Source organism: Passer domesticus, chromosome 3 (genome assembly GCF_036417665.1).
Source record: "Passer domesticus isolate bPasDom1 chromosome 3, bPasDom1.hap1, whole genome shotgun sequence".
NCBI lineage: Eukaryota > Metazoa > Chordata > Aves > Passeriformes > Passeridae > Passer > Passer domesticus.
This window is the reverse complement of record NC_087476.1, coordinates 54881297-54901191: the sequence shown is the minus strand read 5'-3', so window position 1 is coordinate 54901191 and position 19895 is coordinate 54881297. Positions and strand designations below refer to the sequence as shown.

The 19895-nt window shown below is 37.9% G+C and overlaps 1 protein-coding gene across 5 annotated transcripts in view; it reads right to left on the bottom strand.

Moving 5' to 3' along the window:
- Nucleotides 1-768: 768 nt before the first annotated feature.
- The window catches only part of TMEM200A (transmembrane protein 200A), a 52178-nt gene continuing 33051 nt past the window's right edge, over nucleotides 769-19895 (bottom strand). For all 5 annotated transcript variants that reach the window (XM_064413162.1, XM_064413158.1, XM_064413163.1 and 2 more), the window contains one exon: nucleotides 769-4279. In XM_064413162.1, the coding sequence (XP_064269232.1) occupies nucleotides 2788-4263 (1476 nt within the window). In that variant the 5' untranslated portion in view covers nucleotides 4264-4279 and the 3' untranslated portion in view covers nucleotides 769-2787. The remainder of the gene's footprint in view (nucleotides 4280-19895) is intronic.

The window sequence follows — 19895 nt, the reverse complement described above, 5'->3', positions numbered from 1 at the left end:
TGAAGCCTGAAGGAAGGTGAGCCTTCCCCTCTATACAGCATTGGTGAGGCCACATCTGGAGTGTTGTGTCTGATCTCCTCAGGACAAGAAAGACATGAACATACTGGAGACAACTGTGTGAAGGGCCACCTAAGAGGAATGGCTGAACCATTGGGACTGTTCAGCCTGGAGAGGGCTCAGGAGGATCTTGTATAAACACCTAAAGGAGGTACAAAAAAGAAGGAGCCAGGCTCTGGCAAGAGTCAGGACAAGGGACAATGGGCACAAAGTGAAATGCAGGAGAGTGCCTATGACCATCAGATAATCTCATTTACTATGAGGGTGACCAAGCACTGGCACAGGTCACAAAGGGAGGCTGTGAGGCCACTCTCCTTGGGGTTATGCAAAAAATATCTTGACTCAGTTCTGGGCAACCAGATCATGGTGAGACAGCCCTGCTTGAGTAGGAGCGTAGACAAGATGATCTCCACAGATCCCTTTCAACCTCAACAGTCCTGTGATTATCTGAAAGAAATACTTCATTTTATGTTAATACGGGAACATTTTTGTAGTAGGTCTGTCACGCATGAAGTTTCCTTATATGGTGCTATTTTGATAGCTTTACCATGGTAAATCTTTTCCGAGTACATTTTTCAGTACCTACTATCTGTGTTAAAATTAAAAGCTCATCCCCTGCTATACTTACAAAGGAACTACCATTTCCACATATGATAGCATGTGAAGTCTTTTAAGCTGTGATTTAATGTAGCTATTAAGAAAATAAAAAGCTTACATCACTCAAATCTTTAATAGAGTTTTCCATTTTTAAAATAATACTTACTGCCAAACTAAAAAGAGCATAATGTTCTTTTTACACAAAGTTTCTCGTAGCAAAACCACTTTGAATACATTTCAATTTCATCAGTAAAAAAGCATTCAGGCTTTCCATGTGTAGACATGTCACTGAAATCAATTACTCATGAAGAAACATCTTGTGGCAGGCTAATAATTTAGGCACATGTTGTGTACAGTGTTATGATACCCAATTATACTTTGATATGTAAGATTAGAGATCATAGAGGAAAAAACAGGTCATACAACAGACATGTATAGAGAGACATTTTATTGCAAAAAATAGCAAATGTGTTAAGAACACAAACCAGTGAGTTATTAAAAGCTTCATAGCAAAATATTTAGCCAACTCTGTTACAATATATAGGCTTGAGGTCCTAACAGTTAACACTATGCCTCAACTCACTGAGCAAGTAACGCTCCTGATACATAAACATTGCGCAGTTGGAATACGGAGCTGTATATTTAAAAAAAAAAAAAAAAGAGAAGGTATTTTGATCTTGATCTTTCATAATCTAAGTAATTGAGAAATTACAACATTTTAACAAGCTTGATTCTTTTTGGGAAAAGCCATTAAAAATAATTCCTGAGTATTTAGGGTAAGTGAATGTATCAAATCCAACCAATTAAGCCCAACACCCTGTTGGGAGAGCCTTGCAGCTTTGAAGGGACATTCTCTAGCATGGCTGTAATGGCAGGATCATGGCCTAAACAGCAATGAAGTACATGAACACCTTCTGATTTGCACATTCCAATTCAATTCTCCTTTTCTTTAGCAATAGCCTACAACTGTCAACTGTGAAGCTTGCTTTGCTGAGAAAAACATTGTTTTAAATGTAAATTCCTTTTGCAAAATCTTGTAATGCAAATTGACACAGCTAAGCCTTCGGTAAACCATTACACCAATAATTATGTGAAATATATAAATCAAAATTTAGGCAAGAGGCTTTCATACTATGCTAGTATACGTATTGAATTGTATGCTTTGTATCAGTATTTTGAACACAGAGATCTAATTATTTAGCATCTTGTTATTGTAATTAGGCAATATATTCATTCTCCATTACTGCCTTCAGATGCAAGTTACAATATCAAGTGCTACAATATGCAAGTTATACACCATGTTTCTAAAATCCTGTTGGCATTCATCATCTTCCTAAGATTTTAATTGAATATTTCTATTTTGATTTTAAAACGGCTACCAATCAAGGTGGTTTAGAGACTTAATCCCAGAAAAAATTTCAGATCTTACTTTATGTATGCTTTTCCAAAATTACAGGATTAAATTACAATGGATGTAGAAAGATTATTGTACAAAGCATAGTTAATAATTCACAACACTGGTATTCAGCTTGATCAAGTACAGTGAATTCACAAAAATGGTTTTATTATATCCACTCTTTTCTATCCACCCACCCCAGTATGTAAACAAGATTCTCACTATGACAATGGCAAGATGCAGTTACTGAGATGTACTGCATGTGAAAGACAACGCCTAGGAATAAAGCTCTGGATTTCACAATTTCAGTATGTGCTCCTTTTCACTTCCCATTCTAGACCACAAGACCACTCCTTTCAGTTTCTTGCAGTCTTCAAATCAAGAGAACTTACAGGCAAATTGAGCTTTTTTTCCTAGTGCAGTCTCCTGGAGTCAAATTGGTGAAAAGCAACATGCGTATATAGAACGAAAGAGATAGTGACTTGGGAATAATTGGAATCAGTCATAACAAAACTGTCCGAGCAATGACAATGTACAGTATTGCAGCCGAATGTTACTAAGAGAAGAAACCCTTGGTTTTACAATGATGAAGATCTCTGTTCACACAAGCCAATTTTAATGGGCTATTAAGCATTTGGTTAAGAACAGGCTTGTACAGTCTCACTGAAAAGGAAACACTTGTCAAAATGCTTTTTTAAAAAATACCATATGATATCTTCTAAATTGCAATTTAAATATTAAAATCTTGTTTCAGAAGTTCCTCGCTTCAGGTTGTTACTCAAAAACTCATCATGTTCAAAACTTAAATTATTATGAGATCTTGATATCATAAGAAGCTTTTCCTTATTAGTAAAGTCTTTCTTGACTGCTGCTTGTGGCACAAGTAACCTATCCATCGGGTCCTCCTTGTTTTCTAGTTTCATATAGCCTTTGCTGTTGCTCCGATCCAGTCTGGGCCAGCTGGGGTGTTTCCTTTGTTCAGCCTGGACAGTGAGCGTAGACGGACCCCTGTCCAAGTCCAGGGACTTAGAATGTGAAGACAGAAGATGCAAAGATGTGTTGGAACCAAACTGCTTCCTGGCAGCACCAGGAGATAAAAGCTTTCCCGTGCTTGGTCCGAGAGTCATAGAAGATTTGAAGGGATCAGATGGAGTGTCCACAAATGAATTGTGTCGTGGCAGCATGGAAGCGGCCGGTCTGTAGGATTCATTGGTATCAGTTAGTGGAATAGCCAGAGAATCCATTGACAGATTCCTAGACTGACTCCTGGTGATCTCTGAGTCCTCAGTTATGTTGTCTATACTGGGTTCATCGATAACACAGTTATTCAGTTTAATGACTGGCAGTGTGAAAGCACTAATGGAAGAAGATACAATGGATTTTGTTTCACACTTTATAGAGTTAGTGTTTTTGTCATCTGAAGCCTTGCTGGTGTGAGGGTAAAGTCCAAAGACTGAACCAGACTGCTCAGCCAGCAGAGGTGGCAGAAGGCTACTAGTGGTCCTGTCCTCATTTAGGGTAATCTCATCTTCTTCAGCAGAACTATCCATTCTAAGATTACTCTTGAAGCCAGAGAAAGGCGCAACTGTGTTCGCAGCCAGCCGTGATGCACAGGAGCTCCCGCTGTGCCGGAGTTCTGCTTCCCCCAACAAGCCAGTGAAGGCACCACTCAGCTGCTTTTGTTCCCTGATCCTCAGGGTGTGGATGTCTATTACAGTGGAGTATATGTCTCTCATGTGTATTATTTTTGTTTCCTTGTCACGGTTTTCATGCAGAATGGCATTTGCACAAATAAAAATGAAGATTCCAATGCCCATAGTGAAAGGGCCCAGCATTTTCATCTTATCCGAGTGCACGTGCTGTTCAAAGAAGCGAAGCAAAATGCTTCCTTGGCTTCTCGGGGTCCGGGTTTCATTTACAGATGGATTATCTTCAGAGCCTAACAGCTGTTCCTTTTGGGGCCAGTATCCAAGGATGGCCATTGCAATTCCAAAGAATGCGATAAGTACTCCCAAAACAAGGAAGAATCCCGATGGAGAATAGAGACGGATTTTGCCCCTGACAATTACGACATCTGTCCTGGGCCGCCGTCTAACTGGTTTCTTCTCTTCAGGAGCTGGTACTCCAGCAAGATTTACATGTTGTTGAGATCTGGCAGAGTCTTGCCTTTTTAAGGCAGCCAGTCCTGTTATGACTCCTCCGGTTGCTATCATAGTTCTATATTGTGCCCTGGAGAAAAAAAGAAGCAGATATGTTGAGGCAAGCAAAGGCTGTATCTACAAAAATAAATAGTTTTTTGTTAATATGAAAATATTTCTTGATAATTAAAACACTCCTGACTGTAAAAAAGCTACAACTATAGTTCTAGTTGTGACACAGTCACAGTTTCAAGATTCACATGGTACCATAAAAAAATATATTTTCTGGAAGTCCTTTTTCACTGTAAATATAGATAATAAAGCTTCCATCAGTGATACAGACAGTAAAGCTAATGCTCTTGGTGATGATATATCAGGAATAAAGATTAAATATCCAGAAGTCTTACCAGGTAATTTATCTCTGGACTGGTCTGCAGCAAAGACAATAACATCTTATTACCTTGTTGATAATTCTAGCACTTTAGCTACTAGTTCTTTTTAAAACTTCTGAGACAATGACTGTGACTACAGTTCATTCTACATTTCCCCTTCAAGAGATCTTTCCTGATAGATTTCAGCATATATTCATACATATTTATTACAGCCTTTAAATAAGCTTTTATCAAGTCTATTCAGATCTTCTGAGTCTCAGCTAAAGAATCATTTTTGCCTTTCTTAATAATGCTGATCCTCACATATCTAGATATTTTCCTCCCCCTTTTGTTTGTTCCTCTTGGACTACAGGTCAAAAACCTCTGTTAAGTTTTATGAGACAAGAAATTTTCATAAATTTCAAAGTAATAATTTCTTAGTTTTACGAGGAAATTTTATCTCATTCTAGACTTACTTTGGTACCTGGTTGCCTCTTACATGAGAAATATTAACCAGCAAGGGTTAAAAAGAATAAGTCATATTTGATAATTTTTTATGAGCAGAAGTAACAAATGAATCAACACAGTTCAGGATAATTCTATTTTGTAAGGCATTTTTGACTCAAAAATCATTTCTGTGCTTAATTAACTAGTATTAGAATTAATGAGTGATGACATTATAGAGTAAATTATTAAGATACTATACATTAGGTATGAAAAAATTATGTCCTCTTTGCTCAGAGATAAAGAAAGGCTGACAGCCTGTTGCAGAGGAAAAGGCTCTGTGTCAAATCTGGGGGCGGTTTAAGAAGCAAAACCAAAGTGAGACTGAGTGAACAAAGAGAGGTGCTGAAAAGCAGAGATAAAGCAAATCGGTGACTGCTTGCAATTTACAGGCAGTGATTTTCATCCGGTCTCTCAAACTTGTAATTTTGTTTTAAATTTTAGCAGAGCATCTCTGGGGAAAAAAAATTAGATCTCTTGTGTTAGGAGAAGCAGACAGACTCTGCTATGATATGACACTATCACAGAGTTCCAGCTCTGCAAGCAGGTGCCACATAAGCACATCTATAAACAGCAGCTGGCCCAACCCACCAAATATGAACTGGATTAGGAAATTAATAAGGCATGTGAAATAGGTGGCTAAGTGGAAGGAAATTGGAAACAGCAATTCAGATGACAGACAGAAAAACTAACAACCTGAACTCCCTCCTTTGCACCCTCACTATTAAAGGGCAGAGGGCTTCCTCTCTTTCTGGGAAACCTTTCCTTTACAAAGGAAAGATTTGAAAAGGTCTAGGCTGATAAGTATACTGCATTTTCTGAATTTTTCTAAGAGAAATCATAACATTATTCCAAAAATCTCAGAAATTTCACTTGTACTGTCAGGTTTCATGTTCATAATCTCTCTGGGAATTTTCAGACTTTGTAATTCATTTCCTTTTTAATGCCACCTGGACAATTTCCATGCTTCAGTGCAAATTAATGTCTTCAATGCTTCATAAAAATATTTTTTAAGATAAAAATGTTTAAATACCCCAAAGAAAGTTATTTTACATTGACTTTCAAAATTTCTCGTGTGCTTACATGTTTATAGGTTTCAGCCAAAACAAAAGTTCATTATTCTGTAAAACAATGAATGTCAGAAATAAACAGGACTTAGTCATTACAAAGTATGTTGTATTTTGTCATGACTCAATTAAATACAATCAGTTTTCTCTATTAAATAAATTAAGATAATTAAAGCACATTTTTACCAACATGTAAAGTCATTTAGCTATAATCTAGTTTGTTCTATTAATCTTTTACAATTGCCAGACCTTTGTGGTGAACAAGGAGTTTCCATATTCATGTGGTATTTTACAGGCACACACAATCCCACTCTGCTCCTTCTCAGGGCTGCCAAGGAAGTGCACAGGTACAGCAGTTCAGTGCTAAATTCACACTGTGCCTGTTGGCAGGATTTGTTATTTTATGTACTGTTCTGTGCTTATCACAGCTACCCGAATTGCACCAAAGGGTGAACAGAAAAAGCTTACATCTACTTGCTAAATATTTTAAACATACCTTTAGCAAGATCTCCCCTCTAACTCGAAAAAGCAGAGCAAATAAAAGCATGCTTAAGAATTACATCTGGGGGTATCTTTCTGTAGAAAGTTCTTATTTGAAAATTTTGCAGAAATTGGGAAACCATATCTCAAATTCATTATTACCTATTACTTGAAGGACAGAAATTGAGATTTCTGAAAGTGAGAAAGAAAGCATCTTCTCTCAAGACACACAGCTGGGTTCCAAACCATTCTATGATTCTGTGATTTCAGGGGAACATATTCCTCTCTGCCTTTTAACTGCATCAGAAATTGGGCTCAGGGGAGAAAAAAGTCTGGCTGCCAAAAGACACGAGGTTATTTTGTACACAGGAAGAATCTCTTTCCTATTTCTTAAGTTCACATCAATATTATTGTACTTTCTTTCACAGAAAAAATCACAATCAGGTTTGTAAATAATAATTTGTAATAAGCCAATTTTGATCTTTTCTGTATCTAATAAAATCAATAGTGTTAAAATTTCGGAATGAGATGGCTTCACTTCATGCTGGCAGCTTTACCAAACCAATTACAATGAAGTGCATATTAATGAAAAAAACATATTTTAGAAAATACTGTATTTATAATAGATGTAGACACATACAATTTATTCTGCAAATCTGTTTCGTTTTGTCACACACCAGGCATAATATGAGTACTGCTCATTAAATGCTGCTTAAAATAGAAATAGATTTGTGGAGTTCCAACTTTCCATCCTTGAGGGAGGCCACCAAGAGTCAGAGGACTCCCATGCCTCCCACCTTCAGGCAATAGGAGGACACCTGGTGGATGAAGGGGAGTGGAAAGGGGTCCCTATTCAGGGAGCTAATAAAAATTCCTCCAGACCCCCATCACCTACCCAGGTGCCACTTCAGAACAGGTATGAGGCTCTGGATCTACAGGGTCAACCAGATGATGTAAAAGAAAATTATCTACCCAGTGAGCCTCCCAATTATGCTTCATCGGTCAGAAGCATCAGTACCTCTGACATCAAAAAGAAAAGAAGGGTAATCGTAGTTCTCTCCTTTCTGAGGGAACAGAGGGCCCCAGATGTCGACTGGACACATCCCACAGAGAGGTCTCCTGCCTCCCTGGGGCCGGAGTATGGGATATCACGGAGAGATTCCCTGGGCTGATTCAGCCCTCTGATTATTGCCCACTGCTGGTACTCCAGGCTAGCAGTGATGAGACTGAAAAAAGGAGTGTCAGGGCATTTGAAAGGGACTTCAGGGCACTGCATCAAGTGGCTGATAGGGCAGGAGCACAGATAGTGTTCTGCTCAGTCTCTTTGGTGGCTTCAGAGCACAGAGCAACTGGAAGGAATGGATTTCACAGGATGTTCTAGTAGCTCCAACTAACTTCTCGTTCCACTGCTATTTATTTCTCTCTTTAACCTAAGGGGCCACCACCTTAATACCCATCTTTCCTGCCCGATGACCACAACTGTACTGTTGCCAAGTAACTTTTTTTTCAGAGATGGCCTAACTATTAAAAATCTAATTAATCTCTCTTGATAGTAACTACTATCAACTCTCAACTTGCGGTAAGCTTTAAAGCTTGAGGCTTCTACTTTAAATGCCTTATCTAAAACTGAAACTGAAAACTAATGCCTTATCTAATTTGTTCAACTATTTTGGTATTATGGAAGTTCTTACTTCTACCTACAACTTAGTATTTTGAATATGTGCAAAATAATTTGAATTATACAGAGATCTTTCACTGAATTTTAAATCTTCCCAGCAAAGACAGGAAGCAAACTTTTTTTTCTCATTTATTCTTTGAAAAATGACTGAGAATTATGTGAAATTATCAGAATTGTAGACGTTATTTCCCTGTAGCTTAACTTGATGCAAAGCTTTATGAAAAGTTCAATTCTTGTGTATCAGCAAAAAAATTAAACATTACTTCAGTAAGAAGTAGTGTAGGAAATCAGAATCTGATTTCTATTACTGTAGCATTTCCTATTTCACTATTTCAGCTTATTAGGAAATCTATTTCCCAACAGTATTTGATTTGTTATCATTGAAGTTACTAAAATTTGAATTTTAACATGAACACAAATTTTAATATCAGGGACAAATTCTTTCACATTTGATAAACCTAGAGTCCCAGAAATGGAGGTGACAGACTGTTTACTCATAAAATGTTTCTCATAATCAAGAATGCAAAGGACAAAATCATGAGAAGACATAAATGAGTAAACAAATTAATATTAAGCTGTATTTAACACATTTATACTTTTTCTTGATGAACAATGTATACATATCAATATGCTATCTCTGCATAGAAGTTGTCGTCTGGTTCAACCTGTTCTATTACAAGGGTAAAAATATCCAACTTTATAGGCCCAAAGGGATTAATCATTCTGGTAAAGACAATATAGCAACAGCCAAACACAGAGTAGTTCCACAAGAAGCAGTGAAAACCAACTCAAATTACAATTTTATTTAGCAGCAATTTTTTATTTAGCAAAGTTTAACAAGCAGCCCCCTCCAACAGCCCAGCACACCAACAGGACCATCTTACAATGGTTTTTCCCTTCTCCTATCCATTCATCAAAGCATGGCCTGGCTGAACAGATTTAAAAACAAAGAAAAAAAACGTCTTTTCCATTCAGGATTATGGTGTATTTTAAGTGCACTTTAATTGATGATAGGTGAGAAGAAAGCACGTGGAATGTGGCACTAAAAATCTTCCTAACTTCAGTAGGTATTTCAACGTCATGCTAGCAAAAGCCAAGGATGTGACATTTAAAACATTAAAGCTTTGAAATCTCCAGGTGAATCCAACCCATTTGGGTTCAAATTCCCTTTAATGGTGTCTCTTCTAGGCTCTAAAGGGATAAGCTTAGGGACTAATCATGCCCTTTTAACCTCCTAGTTGCCAATCAGCTTGTGGAAGCAGGCCAAATTGTGCAAGCATTTTCACAGCACAAAAAAGGAAAGGCAAGCTGCCCACAGGTCAGGCAAGGCAAGAGCACCAGTGTGTGCAAGTGGCAGCAGTAAGCAGGAAGTCCACTGCACACATTAAAAGAGAAGGTTCCCTAGATGCTGGTAGACCATGCAGTTGTATCCAACAGTCTGTATTTGCTTTACAATAATACCATGTTAAACAGTCAAATCTTTGCAATCATAACTGAAAAATAGAAGATGTGCTAAGGACACATTTGTTGGGAAATTTGAAGTCTGACAGTGATCCAGTTATTTTAAAAATCTACATCTGGCAGTGGTTTTCAAATCTGCACTGTACTGGCTGAAGCAAGACCACAGGGGCCCAGCAGTTACCTCTGCAGAATCTGTGAAAGACAACTAGGCATGGCACATCAGAACTCTTTCACTGTCCTACTACACAAATTTGGGAACTCAAACAAACTAAGAAGGGAAAATGAACTTTAAAAAAACAAGTCCAGACTTTAATGAGAGTTACAAAATCTCATTTTTAAAAGTATTTTTATAACTACACTGTGTCATTTTGAAGCACACACAAAGGGTACCTTTGCATCGTACAAAGGGTCACAGTTCCTTTCTATCAAAGTGACTTGGATGCAAAGTTCAGTTGTGGCAGGTATTTGAAGCTCTTATGCTCAGTGTCTGCACAAAACCTCAGTGGAAAAGTTGTAAAATTACACCAAATCACAGCAATTACAATAAGACGATAAGAAAGCCTTGACTCTCCACTGTTATTTTGGGGGGGGGGGGGGGGGGATGAAACTCATACCAAAGCATCAAACTAGTCTAACAAAGTTATGCTTAATTAAGTAATTCTCTCACTGGACAGGGACCAGACCTTACAGAGATACAACTGATCAATACCCAAGTGATCACAAGGATTCTGTTTCAGTTGGCAGTAATACAACCCTCTATTTCCTTTCGAAATCTTTTTCTCTGCTTCAGGGGGAGAAAGTTCCTTCCTTTATCCAGTTTGCATCTCTTGTGTGTGTCATTGTCTCACATGTTAAGACCATCTCCTTGGTTCTGGTTTCTTGATCACCCCTCTGTAGGTACTGGGGGTTTGTCTTCCCAGAGCCTCCTCTTCCTCAGGGCTGAATCCCTGAAGAAGGATTCAGCTTCTCATCTCAGTCTGTTCTCAGGAGACAGCTTCAGGTCCTGGCCTCCCTGGAGCTCCATGCTGAACCTGCTGCAGTCTGCAAACATCTTTCTTCACACTTTATTAATATGAAACTCCTTCTTTTGAAACCACCTGGGCTTTTATTTGGCTCTAAACTAATGTGAAATAATAATAAAGCAATAACTGAGAAATTTGAACAAAAAATTGCAAACTTAGAAATACTGATAAAATATAATTGTAGGGTGAGAGTGCCTGTTACTCAGATTTGGGGAGTGCTGTGACTCCATACTTTAAATCACAGCCAAAAAAATCCCTTTTGAATAACTCATCACTTACAGTATCTGCCATATACATTAATTATTCCAACTATTATGCCAAGGTCAAATGTAAGGTGAACATCCAGCAGTACCGCATAAAGATGAATGCCTGAGCTGCTTATCCTCTTTGCTATTATTTCTCTTTCAGCCTGATCCTTTCAGTGGGTTATATATTGTAATTCTGTGCAAAATCAGCAACATTCAATATTGGCAGCATTACACAGAGCTCGTTAGCTACTCACAAAAGCACAGAACACACATCAAAGTGGGAAAGAAGGAACCTGAGTTTCTATATTTTGTTTTCAAGATGCTGCTCTATGACTTGGCCTAGATTTGGTCTGCCAGCTTTTGCCTGGCCCAGTTGAACTCACTTTTAAATTTGTTCCATCCACAACTATGTTTTCTGGCACACTGCAGCAGAGCAGGTGTGAGTCTAGAGAAGTCATGGATTTTACCAATGTAAAACTCACAAAACACAAGGTTGCTGCCAGGTCTCCTATGTCTAGAGCAGCTTCGCAGTCATTATACAGAGAACTAAACATGTTCTCAGGTCACAAAACACCTGTCTCACACAGCATAAACCCACCTGTCCCACCACTGTGGGATGTCCTGAATTCCCAGCTGTCTGTCTCTCTCTAGCCGTACCATTTTATTAAGGTCCAAATGATGAACTAAAGAAACACAAGATCTCAGGCACTGCATGTACTTATTTGTGGAATGCTTACATAACCTCTCTATCCACTGTATTAAATTATCAGTAAATTCAGAGCTGTAATTTGTTTTTTGGAAGTGTGCACCTATAACTTCTTTACTTATGCATAAAAATTTCCACTTTCTATGCACATATACATCACATCTTGTTCCAAAATCTATTACAGACCAACAGCAAAAAGCAGGGAGATAAAAAGACTGGAGAAACAAAAATGTCAAGTAACTTTATACTATTTGAAGAAAAAGTTTAAAATAAAATTGATTAATAAAGTTTTTTTAATTTTCTTCCTATAAGAAAAAAAATCCTCAGAATATGCACACAGAAAAAGAAAAATAAAAACTGGATAACAAGGTTTTACTGTTGCTTTTATTTTCTTTCATTATCCAGTTTGTCAGTTTTTCTGCTAAAAAACATCTAGGATTTTTTTAGCCTAAACTGAGCAAGGTGACAACTGCCCTTAATGACTGAAGTGACAAAATCTGTTTCCAAGCTGTTTTAGCACTTTAGTTTGTGTAAACCCATTTTCTAGTGAAAATCAAATCGAAGCAGATATTGACTATTTAGCCAAATATTCATAATTATTTTAGATACTTTCATCCATTCAAATTATTAGCATTCATACTCAGTACATAGAAATCCTGGTTTATATATGTCTACAGGTGAGAGAAGTAGACTATTTTAAACCTTTTATGCCATGTCACTTTCAGTATCAACAGAAAGTAAAGCATTTTATTGAAAATAATCACTTTATAAGCAGAAACTAATTTAAAATGTGTAAAAGAAGCAGGCGGATATTTATACATTTGTTTTAATTTGGGTTTTTTTTAGTTTTTATCTTTTAGACATTACCAAGAAAAAAAATTAGCTTCTTTCAGAAGAAAGTGAAAATTTTGAGGTAATACTATAGCCTATCAACCCTATAACTGAAATCCAAAATGCACAGAACTAATCTAAATTGTGAAGCTAGTTCACTTAATGCAGATCAGAGACCAGTTGTCAACCACAAGTCATGAAATAAATTTAATAAAGGTCTTTAGATGTTTCTGAAAGGCTGAATGTAAAAGCAGAGTAAAGGATTTGCTCTCTATTGTCTACTGCAAAGGAAAAGCATGACTAAACACTCCAGGGTTCAGCACTCCAGATAAGCTCAGTTTCCTAATAAAACAAACAGGACACAAGATTGAAAATGTTAGGAAATACCTTAATTTTCAAGCCCAAGAACTGCTGGTTCTTCAATTCTTACACACAAAATTTTGAATAAGACAGTGACTGACACTTGGTGTGGAGGTAAAAGCACAGCAACACTGGGGTGCTCTGGCTACCCTTTTACACTCATCCAGCTTAACCAGCAATATGTTACTTGATTTAGTCTCCCCAGGCTGGAGACACATCTAAGGCAGGAAGCAAGCAGCGATCCAGACCAACCACCAAACAAATATCCTTATCTGCACTACATGAATCAAGTTAATCTGCAGGTTCTAACAACTGTAATTTCCCACTGCATACAAGTTCAATGACTCTAAGATCAAATAGTATCAGGAACAAAATGGAGGAGGTATTTCACAGAAGGCTTAAGCAATACCCATATTAGATATGAAATCAAATCTATTTGCTCCACAACTAATGTGTCTGAGCAACATTTTTACCCTGACCTAGAAAACACTTCCTGTTCTATAAAAAATGCAAACTCAAAGGAGCAGGAGTTAGCACGCTGTGTTTACTGTCAAAAGACCTAGCACCAATTTTTTAAACATAAATAATGCAAGAGTCTAACTCTAAAGAGTACTTAGTTATCTACACTGTGTAGTTGTATTAGAAGATCTCCATGCATGAGAGAGGTACAAAAATTATGTTAAGTGCTCAACAGAACTTAAGGACCTAGGACCAAAAAGTAACTGTGAAAGCCACAGACCTAGCCCCACTACTTGTCCATTAAGCCTGGCAATGTAATTTTAAATTAGTAGCCAAGACACTTGTCTGGGAATTGAGGTGTCCAGAGCGCCAGGCCCTTCCACCAGCAGGAAACTTCTTTCCATGTCATTAGTAAATCCATGGAAGGGGTCTTTAGCAGGAGAACTGAAATTTGGGGTCCCTGAGCACCCCAGCCACAAGGTGTGAGTGTTTATATGCCCAAGAGAAACTTTTGCCAAGGCACAACTGTGGCCCTAAGCTATAATTACGCTCACCTTTTCTGTCATTTCCTTCTGAAATCTCTACGAAAACATGGGTCAGCTTTAGGATGTTTCTTACACTGAAGACCTTCATTTAATCTACTCTGCCAGGGAGCAACACAGATCAGCTCCTCCTATGGTCTCTGTTATCACTAGCAAGGTCACAGTACCTGAGTGTCACATTTAAAGATAGTTCCAGCATCTTAACACTATTTTTTGGTGATTCAGAGGTACAGGTGGGTTCTCAATTAAAATACCATTATATTCATTCACAGGGGCAGAAAAATCAGTGTATAAGATTTAGGTTATCCTATGTTAGCAAATCAATTAGGCTATCATTATATTGCAGCTATTATTAGGACATTAATAACAGAGTGGAAATTTTCTTGGGTCTCAAGAACCCCATAAAACTAAGCGAACTGGTTAGCATGATGCTATTTCTAGTGTGTCAACAATAGTTTCAAATGCTAGATACAAAAAGGGATAGTCAAGCACTACTTCACAGAGAATGGAAAGCATAGTTCAAAAATACTTCTAGTATACCACACAGTCAAACTTTTTTGTCCATTTATGGATGACAGAGAAGTAAACTATTAGTAAATTAACAGTAAACCTCAATTATGCCTTCAACTGCAGACTAGAATGATCCTGCCAGACATCCACATGGGGGCATCAGTAGAACCTGTAAGCATGAACACTGCTACTCAGCCTGTTGATGGGTAAACACAAGTTACAAAGCACACACAAGAGCAGCAGTTTCAAGATACAGATTAATATTTTACATGTGTAAAACAACAGAAATGTCAATATGAAGCCACTTCTGCTACACGATTTATTCATCACAAACAATTTCTTCTGTAATTGTAACCAGCTCTGTTATCACTTGCATTATTATAATAACCACTCTCTTTGTAGAACCCACAACTAAGGGTACTATGAACAGAAGGAACCCACTGGGAGCAAAGTAACCTATGAGCATTGTGACACTAAGAGAAAGACATGCTGAAACACTGTGGGCCAAATTTATAAAACTGAATCTTAAGCTTTGGTAGCAGAATTCACTAATACAGGATACAGGACTTGCATAATAACTCCCTTTTTTCTTTTACCATCAAAAATCTGTGAACATTATTGGGGATTAAAATCAAACAATTCCTTGGTAGTACATGAAGAAAGGTCAGCTAAACAGAACAAAATAACTGTTACCTCCTTACTTCTATTTGCTTCCAGAATGTCCAAGTGCTGTTCACACATCGGACTTCAAATACAGCACATAACTTGTGACCCTTAAAAGGTCTGCCTCCCTCACCTCAGACCTACACTCCATACTGCTGCACTACATTTTAAACCTACACAGTTCATCCATTGGAACAAGTCCTCTGAAATATGGCTGATTTGTTCTTACTTCATTTTACCTCTATAAATCAGCCTCTTCTTCTATTTTGCAGAAAACCACCTCCCTTTAGTTGCTCCAGTAAGACTGAGTTCCTAATAGAGAGCCTGTGGAACAGCAGGCTGCCAGGCCTTAGGAAAATTAGAATATTTCTAGCACATGAGGACTGATCAACAGTAATGCTAGCTAAGGCATGGTGCCCTAGTTAAGGACCTATTAATGGATGCATTGCTGATAACATGCTGGCTTATCTGGTGTGTTGTGCATTTTCAGTGCCCTCCATTTGTAAAGCCTATATATCTGTGTTTTAACATATTTGACCTACCCTGTAATTGCCCATGTAATTCAAAACATTATCTCAGTTGACTCATGTGATCATGACAGATGTCAACACTGACTGATGCTAGCTAACATTTTAACTTAGGAGGAGTTGCAAACTATTATTAGCATGTATTACAGGTTGCAATTTCTTCACAAAGACTTGCAGTAATTTTTTCACTCCTTGAGGTCCTCATTTACTTTATTGTTACATCACCTCATGCCATTAATATTTTACTCACTTTGCTTTAGCCTGGATATAGTCATTGTTAATTAAAGAAATGAATATCAGTTTACCTTAATGAATGTTCTCCTCACTTACACAAAGCCAGTATAATGTTCAGAATCAAGCACTTAGAAATTAGGCATATTAAAACTAAAGTGAATGCATAACCATGATTGTTTGAGGCACCCTGTTAAAAACAGTTGATCTGTGATAAAAATATAGACAGCATAAACAAGAGATGATTCCAACAAGAAGTTAAAAGTCCAAAAGACAGAAAATATAGTCAGGTTTTTCCAGTTAGTGTAAAATTTAAACTTCTGGCTTTAGAATCTTCTCAGATAATCAAAGAGCATTTTGTAGCTATCAGTCAGTCTGGTATGTCTAAACATTTAGTCAAATTTCTGAACACATTGCTGAGGAGAAAAGAAAGCAAGGGTCAGTAAAATTTAGTAGACTACTGAATGACAACAGATACAGTATGGGTTACTCTTTTTTCTTTTAGGAAACTACTGCAAAACTGTTAACTCTGTAAAAAAAATAGGATGAAGAAATTGGGAGAAGGAGATTAAGCTGAAAGTGTAGCTACAGGAAGCTGTCAGCAGCTCACAATAAAATTTTCAGTTCAGAGTGTAGGGGAAAGAGTGAAATACAATGACACCAGCTAATTACTTTTTCAGTAGAAGGCTAACAACACATTGCCAAATTACTTCAAATAGATTTATTTAGGCAGCTAAAGCAACAAGCAAAAGCAAAACTAAAATTATCTATGCATATTTGAAGGCATTCACTAAAATTCACATAAAGCATACAGAACACTTTTTAACAAATCTTTATTTATGATTCCTCTTTTCTCACAGTTGTGTTCAAAGGTCACAATTCAATGCATGTTCCTCCTAGAGGAAATACGGCAGCAGTGCTAATGTAAGCATAGAGTAAGAGACAGCTTTAAAATATAGCAGACATTATGGAACAGTTGGGACTGTCCAGATTATTCCAACCAGAACATGCCTGAAGTGCAACCAGTCTCCAGTTTTGTGAGATACTGTCATGATGTGCTGATTCTGAACACAGGTACTGAGCTCTTTCACTTCCTTATGGAAACCTCAAGGGCTTTAAGTCTGCAGAAAAGGCACTTCCTAGAAAACCATGAGTAAAGTAAATGGGTTAGACAGCTAGATTAGTGTGCATATTTATACAAGAGTTCAAGTTCATTATGTGACTAAAATGTGAATAAAGTAATTACTACTTTAACAGCAATGAAAGAAGTGCAGTAACAGTACAGTAAGCCAGACACCTGATAAAGTAAAAGGACAACTGGGTTTTTTTTCTAAAACTGTGCCCAAGAATTAGCAGAGTAAATATCAAAAGAAAAAAGTTCTGTAAAACTGAGCTCATGAACTGAGCTTGACATTTGAAATAGTGGCTGATAGAGCTGCAAACATTGAGGACCACACAAAGTGAATAAAGAGGTACAGGAGCACGCAGAAAGATGAACAAGATCATGCAACTATGCACAAACAGCCTGGAATGTCAGAGATAGAATGTAATTTAACCAAGGCAAATGCCAAAAAAAAATTAAGATAACAAATGCAAACATGCTAGAAAGCAAGGAAAAAACCAAACCAACAAAGATACCTATGAAATGAGAAAACATGACAGATGATAATAAAATCAAAAGGGAAAGTAAAAAAAGCATCTGGTTATGAGAACTGTTTGATTTGTAGGAAATATGTAAGATCTGTGGGTGTTAACTAGTCAGATACACTTGCAGCTTCTGCCAGATTTGGCAGCTGATCACATCCTCCAGGTTCAGCTGGAGGACAAGATTTTACAGAACAAGATTCTCCATTTACATCACATCAGTGTTCTCTCTATAGAAATGATCTACCATCACCTGCCCAGAGGCCAAAATAATCGCTTCACCAGTGCTTTATTTAGACTTCTCATTTAGGCTTCTCCTTTACTCTTTCATTTTCCTAATCACAGGGCATCAGTAAGACACAAGCAAGAAGCAAGATGGCTTGCTGCAGTCCTCTCAGAAGTCATGGACTACTCTATACTTGTTCAGTACAGCCAATTAGCACAGCCACCATCAGACAGAGTGGGTCATAAGCTCCCCAGCCTCAGACCCTCAGACCACCAGGCTGCCCTGAAACACATGCATGTGGCTTCTCAGGCTGCCTTGACATCCCAGGGTGTGGTTCTAAGACAGGCACATCCCAACTGAGAGCATTCCAGGTTCCTGCAAACTTTGATGCTTCTGCCTTTCAAATAACTGTGAATTTGAGAAAAAGTTCAACACAAGCCTTTGGCAATTTTTCACAGCTGAGTTGACGAGTGGGTGACAGAATGGGTCAGAACAGAGGGCACTCAAGATTTCTGCTGTAGCCACTGAAAGCTAAATTCAGAAGTTGCCTACTTCATAATTTGAAATAGAATTTCTGTACTGTAAGAAAACAGGATAGACCATTTGGTATTTTTGTTGTTAATATTGGCAAATGTCTATTTGTTGCAATGTTTTTATTCAGGATCTTTGAAGGATCCTGCTGCAAACTGCAACCATGAACAAACACCCTCAGCACTTCAGACTGGCTAAAAGCTGTGCCTAGATTTTTTATGTAGACAGTTCACCTCCATATAGTTCCAAGTCACATTTTCCAAGCTACAGAAAGATGCTTGTATAGTAGATATACGTGCTTGTATGACATGTAATACCTCTATTACATGTTTACTGATAACATGTGGCAGTCTTGTGCCACTCAGACAGAAGGAGCCTTCCCCACCCTAGGAATAGTCAGTGACAATATTGGCCCTGATGTTTTCCCAAGGGCTCTTACTACATGCCTTTGCCATAACAGGCACACAGCATTCAGCTCATCACTGCCAGACATGCTGAAAGGAGGGAGACAAAACGATTCCTAGTACTTAGGAATTATACTATTCCTGCTTTATTTAAGCTGATTTAAATACCCAAACACAAACTGAACTGCTGTGCACTCTTCCTAACTTTTCAGTTCATAATTAACATGTAGGTCCAGAAATACAGCCTGAAAAATCCCCATCTGAGCAGCAAAATAATGTACCCATTTTGCAGGAAGTTTGTGCGTGCACATTATATGGAGCCAGGACCTTAGAAGACAAACCCAGATGTGTCTGTCTCCTTTGGGAATGAGACAGATCTCTAAACTAGCCTGGAAGAAATTACTGCTTCTCCAGCTCATAGGTCTTTCCAAAAAAGACTCCCTTGCATGAAGAACTTTTCTTGATAAAATATTCTCACTTATACTGAAATCGTTATAGAAATGTGAGTAAAGAGATTTTTATCAGAACCAAAGATTGAGAGAACAGTTTGGGTTGAAGTGACCTTCAAGAGATTCTAGTTCCAACCATCCTGCTGTGGACAGGAATCAGCTTCCAGAAGATTAGGGTGCTCAAAGCCTCATCCAACTCAGCTTTGAACACTTCTAGGGATGGTGAATCTATAACTTCTCTGAACAAGTTCCAGAGCCTCACCATCCTCATAATAAATAATTTCTTCCTTAGATCTAATCTAAACGCATCCTCTTTCAGTTTAAAGCAATTTCCCCTTGCCTTATACCTTTACATGCCCTTGTAAAAAGTCCTTCTCCTGCTCTCCTGTAGGCTCTCTTTAGGTACTGAAGGTGCTATAAGGTCTCCCCAGAGCGTTCTCTTCTCTCAGCCTGCATTTTTTAGTGGGGTGTTCCAACCCTCTGACCATCTTTGCAGCCTCCTCTGGACTCATTTCAACAAGTCATTAATCATTAACAGATGTTAATGACATCATCATCATCATCCCCTGGTGCCATAAATACCCCATGTGATCCTGCTCACAGAGGATCGGTATCTGTAAGATTCTAATTTTCTTTTCATCTGAGGTATGATACAGGTCATGCCAACTCCTAAGGTAGGACCATGGTGTCACATAAACTGCTTTCAGAGTTGCTGGGACATCCATGTCACTCTAAAAGCCACAAGTCCTGAAAGCTCTGAGAGTTGGCCAGAAATTGAGATACCAATGTGCCA